Source organism: Engystomops pustulosus, chromosome 10 (genome assembly GCF_040894005.1).
Source record: "Engystomops pustulosus chromosome 10, aEngPut4.maternal, whole genome shotgun sequence".
Lineage (NCBI taxonomy): Eukaryota > Metazoa > Chordata > Amphibia > Anura > Leptodactylidae > Engystomops > Engystomops pustulosus.
In genome coordinates, this window is record NC_092420.1 from 48168814 (window position 1) to 48188336 (window position 19523).

Genomic DNA, 19523 nt, shown 5'->3' on the forward strand with positions numbered 1-19523 from the left:
GGTCCCTCCTCCCTAAATAGAGAATAGCGGCTAATTGCCGCACACACGCCAAAAGATAGAGCATGCTCTATCTTTTTGCGATGTGCGGCCTGGATCAGTGCCACACATGTGGCACTGTATCTGCGCCGTCCCGCTATTACCGTCTATGGGGACGTACATGCAGACGCATTTACGTCTCACAGACGGCCATGTAAATGAGCCCTAATACTGCTTTCTGCATAGAACTACTTCAGCACACAAGAGCCGCCAAGCCCACCGCGAGTGCAGAGAGCTTATCAGAGCTGCTGGATCTGACCACAGCCAGTACAGCTCTGAAAGGGGTTAAATGAGCCAATCATACGTAGAATTGATACAGAAAGCATTTTTTAACTTTTAATATTACAAAAATATTTACTTACCGAAAAAAGGGACAACCCCTTAAAAACTGTGGCAGAAAGTAAAAGGTTTAAAGACTTTTGTTAGAAAGTGTGAGAAGATGAATGTATTTCCAATTTGTTTTCTGATAAACCCTGCTGGAGATTACAGTAATTCCCATGCCTACCGACAAGGCAAAGGCACCACCGTGAGCCATTCTACCAGCTAATAGCCCTGGAAAGTGGTTCATCATACCTTTGTCTATGTAGTTAATAAGAGCTGGACGGTGAGTTTGCTACAGGAGGACTGGTAAACTAATTGGCTGCTTATTTAATACTGGTAAAGTGCTCATAGATGGTTGATACATATCTGGAAGGAAAAGGAAAAGCTTTAATGCAAAACATTTAGAATATTTACAGTACTTTATTAAATCTTTACAATCATGTCACACTATTATATGTACACAAGGATTATATACACTTTAAAACCAGTCTTTTACAGTACATAACAGAATATTGTGCCACTGTACATATTTTGCCAGATAAAATGCCTACTTATAAAATATAATGTGAAAATTAAACATGAAGTTATAATAATCAGATGTGTAAAATATTGCTTTAAACACACACGGAGCTTAAGAACATAAGGTATAGGCTATAATCACATCACAGGTCTTATGTAAATTGACAGTTTAGGTCCAAGAGTGCATGGAAACTATTCTATTCTCAAAAATACAGTATAGATAATGCTAAAAATGCAGGCTACAGCTAAATAAAATATGGGACACCGCGTGGATGGGTAAAAAAATCATAAAAGGCACAGCAAAACTATCTAGAGGCCTTCTATGCAATAACTACACAACTTGGTGTAAATCCATACCTGGCAGAGAGATATCTGGGGGTCCTTGCATTGCATACTGAGATGAAGAACTATCATCACTCACATGACAAAGCAGTAGAAGATGAGTGAAGACCAAAGTTCAGTGCATACATTACAATGTACAATGTAGCTGTGGCAACTTTAAATCGCCCTGATGGCATTCTATTAGCTTCTCCTGGAACAAAGCTCAAATGTACCGGGTAGATACAGATGGAACCTTCTCTGCCTGTGATGAGTGTTCATTGTAAGGAAGTTACTTATGAACCTGAGCTAATGGGAAATGCAGACCAGCTCTCAAATCTGAACAGGTCCCGGACCATGCTCTTAGCATGGCTATGCATAGCATTTATCCATTGAAATGAATGAGTAAAAGGAATAACAATCACAAATCAAATACTTATATGTAGTGTTCTTTCAATAAACAAAAGACAACCAAGAATTCTTAATTTTACATAACTACAAAATTATACAACAGATTTGATTATTTTATTGTCAGTGAGTAAATTGTCTCATGCAGGTCAACTAAAGTTCCATATGAAGTGCAGAATTTGTTGTCTCAGCAAACTCTTCCCAAATTGCACAGGGGACGACCTATTTAGGACTCCTTAATATAGGCAAGTGGAAAACTAGAAGCACAGGCCAAGGGTCATAGTAAGACGTGTGAGGAGGTTTCCTTCCTTACCTTTTTTCTCAACCAGATAAGTCTCATATGTAAATCAGTGTGATATATTTTTTTAGGATACTTTTTAGGTACCATTTATTTCTATAATAACCCAGTGGTTGCATTGGGGACTGCAGCCTTTCAAGGGTTTTGTTAGAATATTGCAATACGTTTTACGGTTCTCCTGCTTTATTTCAACTACCAAAGTGGCACAAGGGGAAGAGGCTTAATAATAATAATTCCTTTATGTATATAGTGCTCACAGATTACACAGTGCTTGTTTTGGAGTGTGGGAGGAAACCCAAGCAAACACAAAGAGAACATACTAAATCTTTGCAGATGTTGAACAGAATTGAACCCAGGACCCCAGCGCTGCAAGGCTGTAGTGCTAACCACTGAGCCAGCGTGCTGCCAGAGTTGACAACACATCTTTATTACTACATTTCACCTGCATCCCTGTAGTGGTCTCTCACACCCTCCACAAATGAAATCAATGCCCATATGAAAAGAGGATTAGAAAAGCCAATGTTTAGACATCCCCTTTACGTTGTCACAGATTACTACACATGTAAAACAGAAATATAATTTAATAAACATTGATCTACAAAAGGCTCACCTGAAAAGTTAACCTATCAGTTACCTGGTGTAATGTAAACTGCAATCCATAGATCTTATTTCATACATAAAGCTAACATTATCCCCCTGAGGTAGATAAGTTTTCTTTACAACCTCCAGTATGTAGATATTTTACCACCTTGACTTGATGATGTGGCAGTAACAAGCTTTTTGTTTAACCTACTACAGAGGATATTAGTATATAAGAGAAATTAATCAGATAAAGCCAGTGTGAGAGGAACATTAAGCAGCACATTACACATTGATGTTATGCTAGCTATGTTAGCGTCTATGCCAGACAACTCATGTCATGCTAAACGGGAACACAAGCAATGGAAAAGCGATGATACTGTAAATTCTGGACCCAGCAGAAATACCAGTCCTACAGAACCAACCTGAAAAGAAAACCTGTAAGAAATGTGAACACATCGTGCAATGAGAATTCAGAAAAAATAAAATTACAAAATGTTACTAGCACAGATGTGCATAGAGTCAAAAAGGATCACAAAGCTTTCATTTTATTAAGAATTAATGGCATGCAGAAGTGTATAGAAGGACCCTTCTAGGAGAGGAATCACCATTTTTAACATTGCATATTTATTTGTGGGATGCCTAAACTTTACTAAAGATAAAGCTCATACAGATGGAGAGCCCATATAAAACGCATTTATCTGCAGTCCATGCCTCGTCTGTGTTGAATCAGATTTTTCGCCTGTAGAGTATGTTTTTTTTTTTCAAGGACCAAAAAAAAAAAAAAAAGCACGATTGCCAACAAATAAAAAAAAAAATGGAAAGTACAAAAAGAACCATCTGCATGGCCTTTTTTTGTTTTTGCAGACCACAAGTCAGTGAAGAACAATGGACAAGAGAATAAACACATCATAAACAATGGGTCTGTATGCGATCTGCAACTTATTACAATCACAAACTACAATGATATCCAGCAGTGAATTTAACAAGCAGATCATTCTAATCACCGTAAATGGATATTTGTCTACATGAAGATATAAGGTAGAATAATTCACATTGATAGAGAGCTTGGAAGGCCAGCTCTCTTTTTAGCAATACTTTGCATACAATGAAATGAAGCATGTAGACAGAAGTTAAAGATGTATGGAGAAACATTGGCCTGTCCACACTAATCCTCCAATACAATATTTTCCACCTTTGCCAATAAAGAGTCTTGTAGGCCGATTATGATGGGCAAGTAAAAGCATTGAAGCCTAACACAAACGCCCAAGAAAATAAAATATGGCTTTAAAGGAACTGATACGAATATTGGTCCCTCTACAGCTACTTGTTATTGCAAGGATGTCCAAAGATTGGTTACTGGGTAATAGCAAAGAATGAAATCTCTGTAATAATAAAAGTTTAGGTCCATATCTAATAATTAACCCCGAGCACGGCTTGTAATCTAATGAGAAATTACATAGAAATATTTAATAAATAAATCCAACCACAAACTGTACCCCACACGGTTTTTTGAATTTTTTGTGAAGAGAATGTAAATTGTCCTCAAAAAATGAGAATAAGCATTCACTTTCTTAATTAAACAAAGCCCTTTGTAGATCTTCATAAAAATAGAAATTTCATCTTAACTCTTGGGAGTTGAAGAATCACAGGATCCACGACATATGAAATGGACATGCCTCAGAGACCGTGCATCCATTGAAAAATCTACATAAGACAATGCCAAGAATTCGCGTTCACAATGAGCTCTTTCCCTTAGGGAAGGCAATTAATAACCTTTCCATTATGTATACATAAGTTCTACGAAATATTTTTGGTCATAGTTCATCTTTTTCCATCATTTCAAATGCCTCAATGTCTTCTTTCCAATCTGCTAATATAGACTCTATTGGCTGAACTTTACTGTCCCACCTCTCATTGTTGGATTCTTCTGCAGTTTCTGATGGAGTCTGTGGATTCTCTACAGAATTCTGACCATCCTCACTATGGGGCTGCTTAATTTCCGGTGAAAGGTCTCCTTCTGTAGGATTACGAGAATGGTCTCTGTCTAAGGAATGTGGAGCATCAGTTTGAGAGACTGGTGAGGAATCACCTACAGAGTCCTGTGTGTTCACCAGCTCCTCTTGAGGTATCAGTTGTTCTTTTGAAATCTGTTTTTGTGAATCATTTTCTGAAGTTCTCTGCTCTCCACTTTCCCCTTCCAAGTCTAAACAAGGATTAAACAAAATAAAGGTCATATGTTAAAAGAAGACATTCTGACAGATGAATCCTCAAAAATACTTCTCCAGGACAACATAAATGCAGCTCATGCAACGTGTTTACACTTTATAATGCACTGTATGGTATTAGAATCTTGTTGCTTGGATTGACCTCACGGACTGTAGAATTATGAAAGACTGTTATACTACTGTATGAAGCTGCACCAACAACAGGCACCCCCACCTAGGCACAATGTTATGGAGAGTAAAAGCATGTTCTCACAACAGCTTTAACCCAGACTTTGTCATAAAATCTGTGGTCAGACACAGATTTTGAATAAAAGTGGTTTTCCCACGAACAAAACGCCCTATCCACAAGCCTAACTTGCTGATCCATGACAAGTGAAGAGAACCCCAAAGATCACAAAAAACGAGAGGTCCGATGGTGTCCCACAAACCTCCATCGGACCCTTGTCGCTCCGTCAGACTAGTGGAGCAGACGGTCGCACATGACCGTTCTGCTTCATGAATCTCAGAAATTGCTGAGCGCCGTACTCACCAAACTGATTAGACCCCTCGCTTTCGTAATCTGTGGGGTCTCAGCACTGAGACCCCGACTGATCAGCTTGTTAGGCCCTATCCACCGGAAAGGGCCAAACTTTTGTTCATGGGGAAAACCCCTTTAAAGGAAGTCAACCACTTGATTTCCAAAAACAAAACAAACGGCTAGATATACTCACCTCTGCTCCTCTTCATCCTGGCACTGTCCTCACTAGCGTTGGCAAAGTTATAATTAGCAGCACAGAGCGTGGGGACAAGATACCTGCCTGGTAATTATAAGTTTCTTTTTTAGGTGATCCCAGCATGTCAAGACTAGTGACTGACAGTGCCGGGATTAAGATGAAGAGCAGCGGAGGTGTGTATTTCTAACATTTGATTTTTTTTTTTTTTAAATGGTTGACTTCCTTCTAAATGCCTTTTTAAGAACAGTTTACCTGTCCAGAATAAAAGACATATTTCTTTGAGTAGGGGGAGGAAAAAAAAAAAAGGAGAGGCAGTGTTCTATTGATTTTAATAGAAGAATGATGATATTTGTGATTTTTCCAGAAAGAAAATCATTGACAAAATTTGTTGTGTAAACAAACCCTACGGCTGGGAGAGATGGAATGTCCACCAAGTAATGCTACAAAGTTTAAGACTGTCACAATGAGATTTATGTTAGCAAAAAATGTAAACAAAAAAAATAAGGTAAAATTAATCTACCGTCAAAGTTGAGCATGGTTAAACCAGAGACATTTACTCATAGATCCTGGTAAGGTGACTGTGATGATCTTATATTTTTCATCCATGGCTTCTTCCTTCTGAAATCAACATTTAAAAGAACGCCAATGATCCTGAGGGGCTACTTAGCCTCTCTGTGATCTGGCTTTATCTCCCTGCACAAGTACTGAGGAAGCAGAGGGGAGAGTGAGACCGTGTAACTGCCTGTAAAGCCAGATTCATTATCATGATTTTTAAAGTTTTTTTTTTTTAGAAGGAAGGAGACCATGGACACCTAATAAAATTAAAGTACCACAGTCACAGCGCCAGGATCTATGAGTAAATGACCCTGGTTTATCATGCTCCATTTTGATGGTAGATTTACTTTAAAATATTAAATACATTCAAAGAAAGTTTACAATAAACAAAATAAACACATTAAAGTATTGTTGTTAAAAGGAACACTAAACCCAAACATTAATAAAAGGAAAGATATTTTACATACTAAAACCAATGTATTGTTAGGCCAGTTGCCCATGAGTGAATTCGGTCCAATAAACTAGCTGTGTGTGCTTGCAGGATTTTCTGGACTGAACGGACATTCAGTGAAGTGATTAGAGAAACCCTGCAAATGCATGGAGCCTATGTATAAGGTGGCAATATGCTAGCCGTACGAACAGCAGCTAGCATGTGGCTACCATAGAAGTGCATTGTGCACAGCATGGTATGGTGTGGTGTGTATAGTACGCCGAGTTTCATCGTTCAGTCGCCAGAAAAAAAGAAAGAACATGCTCTATCTTTTGCTGATAATATGGCGCCGCTGTCTTGAGGCCGCTCTTGTGCTTGAGGCCTTAGCATGATATTCACAGAGAATAAATGAGGTGAATAATTCCACTATTCTGTTCCATCTTTTAAAACAGAACATAGTTATGGAAGACTTAAAAAATACCTGTTAGTTTCTCTAACATATCTCTTCTAGTAAATACCTGTAACAACCCCAACCCTTCCCTGATCCGCCTAAATAAGGAAAAAGTCACCGAGATACCAAATTTATAAATTGTGTTAATTTTATTTTTTTGAATCTTTGAAAATAACATTACATGCAGTCCCCGGGTTACATACAAGATAAGTTCTGTAGGTTTGTTCTTAAGTTGGATTTGTATGTAAGTCGGAACTGTATATTTTATCATTGTAATCCCAGACAGAACTTTTTTGGTCTCTGTGACAATTGGATTTTAAAAATGTCGGGTTGTCATAAGAATAAGTATTAACACTAAATCTTCATTACAGACACCTGTGATAACTGTTACAGCTGATTATTGTAGTCTAGGACTAAAGTACAATAAATTACCAATATCCAGAAGTCCGTTTGTAACTAGGGTTCGTATGTAAGTCGAGTGTTCTTAAGTAGGGACCGCCTGTATTTTCTATCACCATATGCCGACACTTCTAGCCATTTTATACTTGTTTGTGTCACTATATTGAGTTTTATTCAAAAAGGAGAATGGGAAAAGAAGGCAAAAGTGGCAGTAAAAATTAACTTTTATTTTTCTAAAAAAAGATAATACTTCTTATTAAATTAAGTGAAATTTATTAAAATCAAAAAACTGATAGGGAAAGTTTTGGGGATATTCTTCCCCTACATCAAGTATAGACCCCTATAATTTAATTTGCATGTGATCCCCTAAACCAACCCTCTTATGAATCCCTCAATTTAGGGGATCACGTGCAAATTAAATTATAGGGGTCTATACTTGATGTAGGGGAAAAATATCCCCAAAACTTTGCCTATCAGTTTTTTGATTTTAATAAATTTCACTTAATTTAATAAGAAGTATTATCTTTTTTTAGAAAAATAAAAGTTAATTTTTACTGCCACTTTTGCCTTCTTTTCCCATTCTCCTTTTGAATAAAACTGAACTAATTTATGGTGGTGTACACTTGGCAGGAAAATAAACTACAAAAATATAATTATATACACAAGAGTAACAATAATTCTTCTGACTTTATTACTGTCACTATATTGAAACACCGTTACCGATTTTATAATTCTTTGTACAGAACTAGATATTTAAATTTGTGCATATTTTTTAAATTTAGTGTTCCTTCAACATACATTTTACATCACCAAGATGAGAAAACAAATTCTGCACTCTCCAACAGTTTTAATGGTCAAATCCCAAGTACTTGTTTTTTGAGGGATAGTGAGAGGTTTTAAAAAACAAATTGTTCATCCTAATCGCATCTAACATGCTCAAGTATAGTCACAAAAACACAAGTACTTACTGCTTTCAATAATGTAGTTTGGAACTATTTTACCTTTAAATATAGTGGCTGAAATTCCAAGTGCAGCAGTTGGAAAAAAAAGAGGAAGAGACATGATAAACAGCAATTGTGTGTACCCATCATCCTAGTCCACTTTCTTCTGAACATCACCTACTTTATATCAGCATGTGAAAAACACCAACAGAAAGAATAATATACCATATATACTTGAGTATATACGGTAGCTTGATATGAAAATATATTACAGCTCATGACTATGTTGTACCTGAGATAGGACATACCTCCACAGGTCTCCAACCATAAACTTTCAACCCCTGAGATGCCATGATCAAACCTGACCAAAGCATTGCAGAGACATTTTTCAGTTTCTGTTTAAAGGAATCTATCACTAGAATCAAGGATTGCAAACCCAGCACACTGAGTTACTGGTGTGTGCCCCCACTGGCAGGATCAGTTGCTCTTTTTGCTTCAGACGCCCTCGGCTTTGAGAAAAAAAGGCTTTACATTTTAGGTGTGAATGGAGCCTGGAGCCCCTATGGCTCACTTGCATAATTGTAAAAGCAGTTTAAAAAAAAAAAAGGTTAAGAAGCTAAAAGAAAAGCAGATCCTGCCTGCATGCAAGCCTGCTTGGTTTACAATCCTTGATCCCGGTTGTAGATGTCCTTTATGTAAAAAATAAATAAATAAAACCCCCACACCTCTCCTGTTAAATATGGAAACTGAGAGCGTTCTGAAGCTTCCCATGGTCATATATTACTTCTATTGGCTCTGCAGTCATATAGTTATTTTATATATACAGGCAGCCCCCGGGTTACGTACAAGATAGGGTCCGGAGGTTTGTTCTTAAGTTGAATTTGTATGCAAGTCGAAACTGTATATTTTATAATTGTAGATCCAAACAAAAAAAATTTGGGCCCCAGTGACAATTGGAGTTTAAACATTTTTTGCTGTATTGGGACCAAGGATTAACAACAAAGCTTCATTACAGACACCTTACAGCTGATCATTGCAATCTGGGACTATAGTAAAGCATCCTAGAGATCTTCACCAGAGATCAGAGGGGTCTGTCTGTAACTATGGGTTGTCTGTAAGTCGGGTGTCCTTAAGTAGGGGACCGCCTGTGTATATTTTACATATTATAGTATATCTTTGATACAAGGAACCTAACAAGCGCATATTTAAAGCCCCCTACAGATGTATAGATAGTTTCCGCAAAACTAAGACAGTGTCTTATATTATTTTTTGCTCCTAAAGGGGCACTAGGTCTGATTTTCAGGGATGTCTTATTTTGTGATGTAGAAGAATTCACATTTATTGTTGAACAAAAAAAAAAAAAAAATTCTCTCTATTTCCATGTACAACAATATATGGTACATGTTGCAGATACCAGAATTTTAACCCCTTCCTGCTGCAGCCCTTTTTCGTTTCTGCGTTTTCATTTTTCACTTCAAACATCTAAAACATTTAAATTTTTCCATGTTCAGAGCTGCGTAACAAATTGCACTTCATAGTGATGGTATTTAATATTCCATGCCGTGTACTGGGAAGCGGGAAAAAAATTCCAAATGCAGTGTAATTGGTAAAAAAAACGCATTTGTGCCCTATTCTTGTGGGTTTGGATTTTACGGATTTCACTGCACACCCCAAATGACATGTCTACTTTATTCTTTGGGTCAGTACGATTACGGGGATACCAAATTTGTGACGTTTACAATGTTATCATTTGTAGGACTGTGAGAGCGTTTGATCACTTTTTATAGAATTTTACATTATTTTTAAAATGGCAAAAAAAATAGGCAATTTTCGACTTTGGGCGCAATTTTCATTACGGGGTTAAACGCAGTGAAAAACCGTTATTTTTTGATAGATCGGGCAATTCGGATGCAGGGATACCTATTGTGTTCATGATTTTTACTGTTTATTTGTAATTAAATCAGTTCTAGGGAAAGGGGGGCGATTTGAGTTTTTAGGTTTTTTTTAAATAATTTTTTTTTAAAACATTTTTTTTTTTAATTTTTACTATTTTTCATACTCCCTAGGGTACTTTAACCCTAGGTTGTCTGTACGATCCTATCATATACTGCCATACAGCAGTATGGCAGTATATGGGGAATTTACTCCTCATTCATTACAATGTGCTGATAGCACATTGTAATGAATGGGTTAACCCGAACCAGCCCCGGGTCTTCGGAAGATTCAGAGATTTTATCCCGTGAATTTCACACCCATGCCACAACATCTTGCAGTATCTACCGTATATACTTCGAGTATAAGTCGACCAGAGTCTAAGCCACGCCTGAGTGTTGAGTTCGCTACCTCTATGACTTTATGCTACTCCTTACAACAGGGATTAGAAGTAGATTTTTGACATGATGCCACATGAGAATGCTGGTTATGACACTGGTGCAGTTTAACGCACTTATTGCTGCACTATTTATACTAAACGGTGTGTAGTAATTAATACTGGGGCCGACAGTATAGCATTACAGAGGTTTAATGTAGATAAATGTAAGGTTATGCACTTGGACCATGGAAACAAAAAGTATAATTATGTTCTAAACTGTCAATTACTTGGTAAAACTGCAGCTGAAAAGGACTTGGGGGTATTGGTGGATGGTTAACCTAATTTTAGTGACCAGAGCCAGGCAGCTGCTGCTAAAGCGACTTAAATTTTGTGATGTATCAAGAGAGGAAAAGATTCCCATTATAAAGACATAATGTTGCCCTTATACAAATCACTGGTTAGACCACACATGGAATACTGTGTACAGTTTTGGGCACCAGTGTATTTTTATGCACTGTGTATTTTTATACACTGGCATAGTAAGGACAAAGTACAACTAGAACGGGTGCAGAGGAGAAAAATCAAGATTATAAGGGGAATGGGACTAGAATTCAATGACAGATTACAAAATTTGGGATTATTCAGTTTAGAAAAAAGACGACTGAGGGGAGACCTCATTACAATGTACAAATAACTGAATGGGCATTAAAAGGATCTCTGCAAAGATCTTTTTATACCTAGGCCTGTGACCAGGACAAGGGGGCATCCTCTACGCCTAGAGGAGAGGCGATTCTACCATCACCATAGACAAAGGTTCTTTACTGTAAGAGCAGTGAGACTATGGAACTCTCTGCCGCAGGAGGTTGTTATGGTGGACTCTATGTACATGTTCAAGAGAGGCATGGAAGCCTTTCTGGAGAGCAAAAATATCACGGGTTATAGGGATAAAACATTTGTTGAATTCTTAAAAGGTTGGACTTGATGGATTTGCGTCTTTTTAAAGCCTTATATACCACAATACCCACCAGGGCCTCCCAAGGTCTAGACAGCTTTGTATACAATAGGTTCTGTTCAATTTACACACATCCTAGTCTAATATACACTGTGGTTTAAAGCTAGCTTAATAAATAATATAATAGATATACTGCTGGTAGAAGTGTATACAGGCAGTCCCCGGGTTACATACAAGATAGGTTCTGTAGGTTTGTTCTTAAGTTGAATTTGTATGTAAGTCGGAATTGTATATTTTATAATTGTAGCTCCAGACAATTTTTTTTTTTTTTGCCCAAGTGACAATTGGAGTTAAATTTTTTTTGATGTAATTGGACCAAGGATTATCAATAAAGCTTCATTACAGACACCTTACAGCTGGACATTGCAGCCTGGGACTATAGTAACATCCAGAGAGCTTCATCAGAGGTCACAGTGGGCAGAGGGGTCCGTCTGTAACTATGAGTCGTCTGTAAGTCGGGTGTCCTTAAGTAGGGGACCGCCTGTATATACATATGTATGTGGCACACTGTGAAGGGAAGTGTCCATTTATGTACATAGGTATTTGTATGTATGTGATATAATATAATATAAATGTATATATCCCTCTGTCATATTCCTTTCCCCTGGGAAAGAGCACACCTGCCTAAACTCAGGATGTACTGAGGGCCTTTGGGCAACAGGATGTCAAACCCCCTTTATTATGGGAATGTCATTCTAGGGTGTTTTGTCATTTCCCACCTGAGGGGGGCTGAATGGGTGACCAAATGGATATGAAGAGTAAACATCTGTTGTCCACCATTCTGGGGGGAAGGGACAAAGGACAGACTTATAAGGGCATGAGTGTGGAGGATAGGAGAGAAGAAATGCTCCCTGAATACCTTCTAGGAGGGAGAAGGAAGCTGCCCTCATCAGCAGCTAGGAGGATCACCTCACAGATCATATCACCTTCCCAGATTGGGCTAAGTACCTGTACCTCTGTAACCCTGCTCTCCTGTTAACCTCCTCTGTATCTCCCTGTCCCCCTTCGTTCTCTGTAATAATAGGGATAGTTAGGTGTAAGGTAATGGTGTGTAATGGTGTGTGTTTATATGCATTGTTGTGGGTTGGATTCTGTGGGTTTTGTGGATATTGTGATTAACATTGTATACTTTTAGTGTATTAATAAATATTATTATAGTATTAACCCTGAGTGTGGTAAATTATAGAGTACAATACAGAGACTAGAAACAGAAGATAGAATATTGTAAACAGTACAAGGAAGGTAGTGATATTAATCATTATAGTGCATAATAATTTATAGCAACCATTCACAACACTAGATAACTGGAAATTATGTAAACAGAAATAAAATCCTTCCTATTCACTTTGTATCTGAACTGGGGAAAGCTTACATTTGGCAGGAAGAGAACAAACTCATGGCATTTCCATCAATCAGCAGTATCCAGGCATGGCGGCTGATCCGTATTAGGCACTCTGCCTAGGAAAACCTCAGCCATGATATGTATGAATGAATAGATTACCTGTATCTTTGGCTTTGTCAGAGAGAAGAACCTCCACTTCTTGGTATTCCCGAATTGCATCGAGAATTATATTTCCTTCTTTACTGAATAAAAACAACATGGGGATTGTTATATCATCCGTGTTTTTCCCATCCCCGGCCATTTGGAAGAGTGGAGCTGTATCACTGCTACTCCCTTCATTGTCATCTGTAAAAGTTGAGGAAAACACACCATTGAACACGCACACAATGGACAGGTGAGAAGACAGGATGTAGATAGAATAAGACTTCAGGATGAGACGATTTTCTTTGTCACCGAAATGGTGATCTATGACCCTGCCACTGTATAAATAACATTTTAAAGGGGTTGTGTAACTCAAAAAACTACCAGTCGGGCTTGGGAGGCAAGTTTGAAAAAAAGAAAGCTGTACTCACCTCCTCCATCTAAAGGGGGCACAGAAGCTCCACTGAGTTTGGCTTCCGGCCAGCCGTGGAGGCTAGCCATGCGACTGCTCACTTTCCAGCACTGAGATGGATCCACAAGCCAAACTCAGCTGAGCTTTCGTGCCCCTGTAAACAAACAGGAGGGGGTGAGTACAACTTTCTTTTTTTCCAAACTTACCTCCCAAGCCCAGCTGCTATTTTTTTTTTTTTTTTTTAAAGTCAGACAACCTCTTCAACCTCATTTTATGGATCAGTAAAGTTCCAGCAATAACAAATAGGTTTAGGATTTTTTAAAATCTGTATTTAATGGTCAGAAGCAAAGTTTGCTAAAAGAGGAGGTACACTTTAACCCTTTCCCCTCCAAAGACATATCTTCTAGGTCCTAACAGGGTGGCACCTCTTTGGTCAAGGATTCTGAGGCCAATCTCCTCTTTCATATGAATCTAAATTGTGTTTCTAGGTGCAAGGGATCTAGAGATATTCAAATTTAAATTGACAATTCCAGTGCCATTTTTATATACAAAAAAATCACTCCCAAATGCCACTCCCTAGGAATCATTCATAAAGAACAAGCACAACCTAACTCAATCCCCCCCACTGTGCCTTTGTTGACAAGTACAGCACAGTCACCATTTTAAATCTGCCTCCTACCACCAGTAAAATTGTGCCCTAAACTCTTTCTGCATTTGTTAATACAGTCATGGCCATACGTTTTGAGAATGACACAAGTATTATATTTTCACATGATCTGTTGCCCTCTGGTTTTTATGAGTGTCTGGACGGGGAAAGGACTGGACACTCAAAATCTTAAAGGGGTATTCCCATCTGGGCATTCATTTTTATTTTAATTCATTTGCCATATGTAAACATTTCTTCAATTGGATGTTATTAAAAAAATGTTCCTGTGTGAAGATAATTTCCCATAAAATGTAGCCATGTTTTCCCTTAGAAACAATATATATATATATATATATATATATATATATATATATATATATATATATATATATATTTCTTTGTGCAATCATTCCAGCAGCGGTAGTCGTATCCAAGGACACAGTCCTGTTTCTAAGGGACAACATGGCTACATTTATGAGAAATTATCTTCATACAGGATCATTTTTTTTAATAACATCCAATTCAAGAAATGTTTACATATGACACATGAATTTAAATAAATGTGAATGTCCAGATGGGAATTCCCCTTTAACTTTAAAATGACTCCAAAGCATTTTTCTAGAAACTATACACTTAAGGTAGGGGCATCTAAAGAGATACCCCCCTACAGCCTCTAAACTTGACTCAAATATAATCTGTGTAAGGGTGTTGCTCCATCGGGTACATAAAAAATTTAATTGGATGTTGACAAATCAATCTCACCCACTTCACAGCTTATTACAGTTCCGGAGAAGTAGTTTTGGTGATCGGTTCATCGAAGTGAAATGTGGAACCAATAAGTACAAAAAAAGATTATTTGTGCCAAGCTCTCTCCCCTTGATGAAGAACGTGGATTAATGTGTTTTATACAGGCGTTTTATATTGTATTTATGTTGTGTATTTTTAAAGGAATTTTGTGTACAGCCAATACGGCATATTAACGCCCCTAGCAACTTTGATTGGCCAAGGGTGTTAATGTGGAGCACACCCGAACCCTGAACATGAAGTTTGGGTTTGCTCATCTTTATTTACAACCAAGGCTCTAAGGGGGATAATAAGAGAGATTTGTAATTTGCAGATTGAAAATATTGGGGCAGATTTCGTCACAAAATAAAAGTCCAATACTGTGAATTAATGTTTTAACTCCGGTCACTGGCTTAAGAAAACACTTGCTACTGTGAAACGGCCACTTAATGTACCTACCCGTTTGGGTCACCCCTCAAGTATCTGCAAGGTAACCTGCGAGTGCCATTACTTTCTCCATATGAATATGTGAGCTGCACCTTTCTGCGGAGCACCATTGGCCTTGCACCCAGCTCCTCTTTCCAGTACCATACACAGGGGTAAATTTATCAGATGTCTGGAAAAATTTAATATAAACACTGATTTGTTGCCGTGGGCAACTAGGACAGTCTTGATCTCAGACACTTCTGATAAATCTCCCCCATAAAATTCTCCGGGTCCAGTTTTTGATGGCACATGCTCTCTTTTTCCTTTTGAATATTTTAACTCTGCAACCACATATACATAAATTGGAAAACTGCTTAGTATAAAGGCCATGCTGTGGATCCCCTTGATTAGAATTACACGGGACAACTATATGTTAAATTATTCACCACTTAGAATGAGCACAAATGATCCATAAGTACCTACCTATAACAATTCCTCCAATAGCACCAGATTTCTGCACGTTCCTAGCCTTCTCCGCAAACATGCACTGGCCCCGCTGCATCAGTGCAATTTTACCTTTAATTACATCGGAATTGGTAATCTCTGAGCAACCACTATAGGGTTCACTTTTAGCTACAAATCCCCGACACTGTAACAAAAACCACTTGTAAATATAAATATCAGGATTATATTCATCCGATTTCAGCTTTTAAAAAAAAATTCTCAACTGAGAATTGGAAATAACAACCGAACCTCTTAAAAGGACATCTATCACCAGATCAAGGATTGTGAATGAAATATTCAGAAATACTGGTGTGCGCCCCCTATGACAGAATCTGTCAAATCAATACAGTGATGCATTGAAAAATCAGATATTGCATTGATTTGAACTTGTACAAATTTATTAAATATTTTTGGAAATGACCCATAACTAAAATGGTCTCGGACTCCACAGTCCTATTAATTATTGTTTAGGTACAAGTAACTACAGTCCAACTTTATTATATTATACAAGGTCCTTAAAGAGACTGGAATCAGAGCTTACCCGGGGGTGGTAAGACACACTGGAAGAGGTTTACTACTACTATGAAACTACAGGTTGGAAGCCATCATTGTAACAAAAAGTCAGCTATATAACGGTCAGCCTAATACTTACCCCTGCTATATTCTTGGATAGATCCATCCCAAACTGTGCAGGTCCTGCAGTTAACACCACTCTCCCATAAAACGGATGAGACACAATCTGCACTGCACGTGGCGGCAACTGCTGCTCCTTCTGCTGCTGACTGGAAAGTTCAATCATCTCTTGCATAAAACGCAATCCATCTTCTGCATCTATAGAGCTGGCAGCCTGAAAGAGACAACTCATGACTCATCGGGCTCCACAGACATGGATGCAGCAGAGCAGAAACGTCATTTAGCAGGAAAAGATTTACAAATCATCTAAACTAAACAGTAAGGCTGTGTATTCCTGAACTTTTTAATAGACCCACATTCCCCAGATATAAATCTGTTAACCAACTTTGTCTATTTTCTTTGGTGCCTAAATTCAGTAGTTTCTTTGCTATCCCCTCAGATTACATCAGAGCTGCAGGAGCTGCTTGCTCTCCATGCGCTGACAAGCCCTTTGAGTCAGTAATATAAACATCAGTTAAACAAATCAACAGTTTCATGGGAGAGGAGGGGCTGCTGCTCCTTGCTCACAGGGGAGTAGCACATGTGACCAAGCATTTGTGTATGTAGCAGTGCTGGATGTGTACAGAAAAGTGAATGCAGATGTCTCCTGCACAGAAGAGAGAGGCACAAGATCTCCCCCATCAGTCCCTCCATCTTAGTCTGTGATTCTACAGAACTTTATCTGTCTCTGCTCTTCTCACTGCTCCCTTCCCGCACCTTGTCATAGGCAGTATCAGCTCTGTTCAGATAAGCCATTAACCCCTAGTGCTCACACAGCACAGGCAGAGACTTCATGTAACTGGTTTACTTATGATTTCTTTCACTTATTACATGTTCCCTGCTCTTCCATGTGATGGAAGCCGCCAGGCTGGTCACTTTATACATCCTCTATGTGCACTGTGCAGTGGATTTACATGTATTTAATGTTAAATTAGATAGAACACAAGGCATCATGGGATCTGTGGGCAAGCTAACTGGCCTCAGCTTGGAGGGCATAGGCTGACAGATATTAGTTTGTGCCCACTTCCCCTCTGGTGAGAGATTTGTGCCAAACACTTCAGAACAGAAAATGCCATATCTTTGTAAAGAAAAGGAGGAGCAGCACAAAGTAGGTATCTTTCTGTTTGTTTTAAAAGGGTGAATCACATATAATAAATATGTAAAATCACTATTATATATATATATATATATATACACACTATATATCACTTTACAGTTACGCGTAACTTTCCCAAATTTGTTGAAAATGGCTGGGTAGTGATTTAACCCTTTAAAGGACACAGGTTTTTTTAGCTCTCCACCTTCAAAAATCCATAACTTTCATTTTTTTCAAATTTTACTTCTAAGTTACGTTATTTATTATTCCATTCCATTTTAAATTCCAAATGTGGTGAAATTGCCAAAAAAAAAAAAAACGCAATTTGCTGCAATTTCTTGTGGGCTCAACTTTTAAGATGAAAATACCTCGACGCGCATTTCACGTGTCACCGCTTCCTCAGGGGGCCTGTGTTGATATGCGCATGGCCATGTAGGTTTTTATAATCGTAGCGTCCCATGTGGGGAAGAAAGGGGACGCCCATACTACGGCCAGATCCAGACACCAACCAGCATATATTTGTGCGTGCACTTACAACAAAGTTCTATATGGTACATGACACAGCAAATGTTCCCAACTTACTTTGTATTATACTTTAATGTTGTAATGGTCTTTTAGATTATAGCTGTCAATAAAATGAATTATATTTTTAATTATGTGTATGGACTGGGTTTCACTCATATGTCTTTGGTCTAGTATTGAAATCAAACAAAACTATAATTGAATCCAGTAAACATTTTGTAAACTACTTCTTACCTGATTGGCATGCTGGACCAGCTGAACTCTTCCATCCTTTAAATGAATCAGACTCACACCCATCTTTTTCAAGATATCCAAATGTTCTGGGTTACTAGCCATAAAATCTCTAGCACGTAATGGTGGCCTATTTCCACTGCCAGAAATCTCATCCCTAATAAAAGTAAAAGTTAATAAACTAAGATTTGTGATTCTCATAAGCAGTTTAGTTGTTATTTAAAATTTTGCTCCCCTTAGCAGAAAAATGTTGTGGACATACACTATATAACGGAGAAGTAAAATGTGGATGGTCCTTTAATCAGTCCTATGACTTGTTGTCCCTGTGGAGGAGACACAGGACAGAAGATGGCTGCTAGTCACATGTCCACATCACATGTCCTGCACCTGCCTGGGCAGGTCATGTAAGCATCACTATGATTGGTTGTAGTCAGATGGTTGCAGAGAAATCAGTATGGCTAGCGTTGTGGCGAGAACTCAGCTTAGTGCAGTGATGGCAGTTATGCAAATTATTACTATGGTAACACGAGCAAGACAGTCTATTAAATCATCACTGGGAGCAGAGCCTGAGAGGGAGGAGCGGTTACTGAAAACTGATGGATCATGGGACTTGTAGTTGTACATGGCGGCCATCTTGGTGATGGCCATAGACTACTTTCAAAAGCCCATAACATTTTGTGAATCATAAAAGCTAAATATTTAAGCTCCAATTTGTGATTAATGACATCGAGTTTTGTTGTACTGTATTCATTTATTTATAGCATACTGTATGGGTTTTTATTTTAAACGTTCATATTCCAGGACTACCCCTTTAAATCTGGAAAAAATTAACCAGAATAGGACATGTTGAAAGTTTTTAAGTATAAGTCCACATTAACTTGCAATGTGTCTAGGTGCTGTTTTAACAGTCATCAAATGCATGAGAAAGCCTAAAATAACATTAAATGGTAATTAGGGGAAATTTTTATTACCAATTTGTTATTCTCTAAATCGGTCTTGAATATCACTAGGGTAGGGATCAATGTAGATTTAATTTAGAGAGGATATTTCACCAACTCCACCACTGTCCATCCTTTAATAGGGGTACTCTGCTTAATACCCTGTAGTTGGCACCCAGTCCAGTGGGTGGTCCTGAGCTCAACTACACAGCCTGGCACCCAAAACTAACAGCACTGATTGCTCTAGAACAGTGGGGTAGATTTATCGAGTGTCTGAAAGTCAGAATATTT

General features: G+C 38.1%; 1 protein-coding gene across 3 annotated transcripts in view; it reads right to left on the bottom strand.

The window, feature by feature from the left end:
- Nucleotides 1–757: 757 nt before the first annotated feature.
- The window catches only part of EDEM3 (ER degradation enhancing alpha-mannosidase like protein 3), a 44451-nt gene continuing 25685 nt past the window's right edge, over nucleotides 758–19523 (bottom strand). The window contains exons 16-21 of one of the 3 annotated variants that reach the window (XM_072127946.1): nucleotides 18298–18451; nucleotides 16426–16620; nucleotides 15753–15918; nucleotides 13021–13206; nucleotides 8257–8271; nucleotides 758–4685 (exon numbers count right to left, since the gene is read on the bottom strand). In XM_072127946.1, the coding sequence (XP_071984047.1) occupies nucleotides 4297–4685; nucleotides 8257–8271; nucleotides 13021–13206; nucleotides 15753–15918; nucleotides 16426–16620; nucleotides 18298–18451 (1105 nt within the window). In that variant the 3' untranslated portion in view covers nucleotides 758–4296. Of the gene's footprint in view, nucleotides 4686–8223; nucleotides 8272–13020; nucleotides 13207–15752; nucleotides 15919–16425; nucleotides 16621–18297; nucleotides 18452–19523 lie in introns of all 3 variants that reach the window. The other 2 variants (XM_072127945.1, XM_072127947.1) reach the window with 2 other exon arrangements.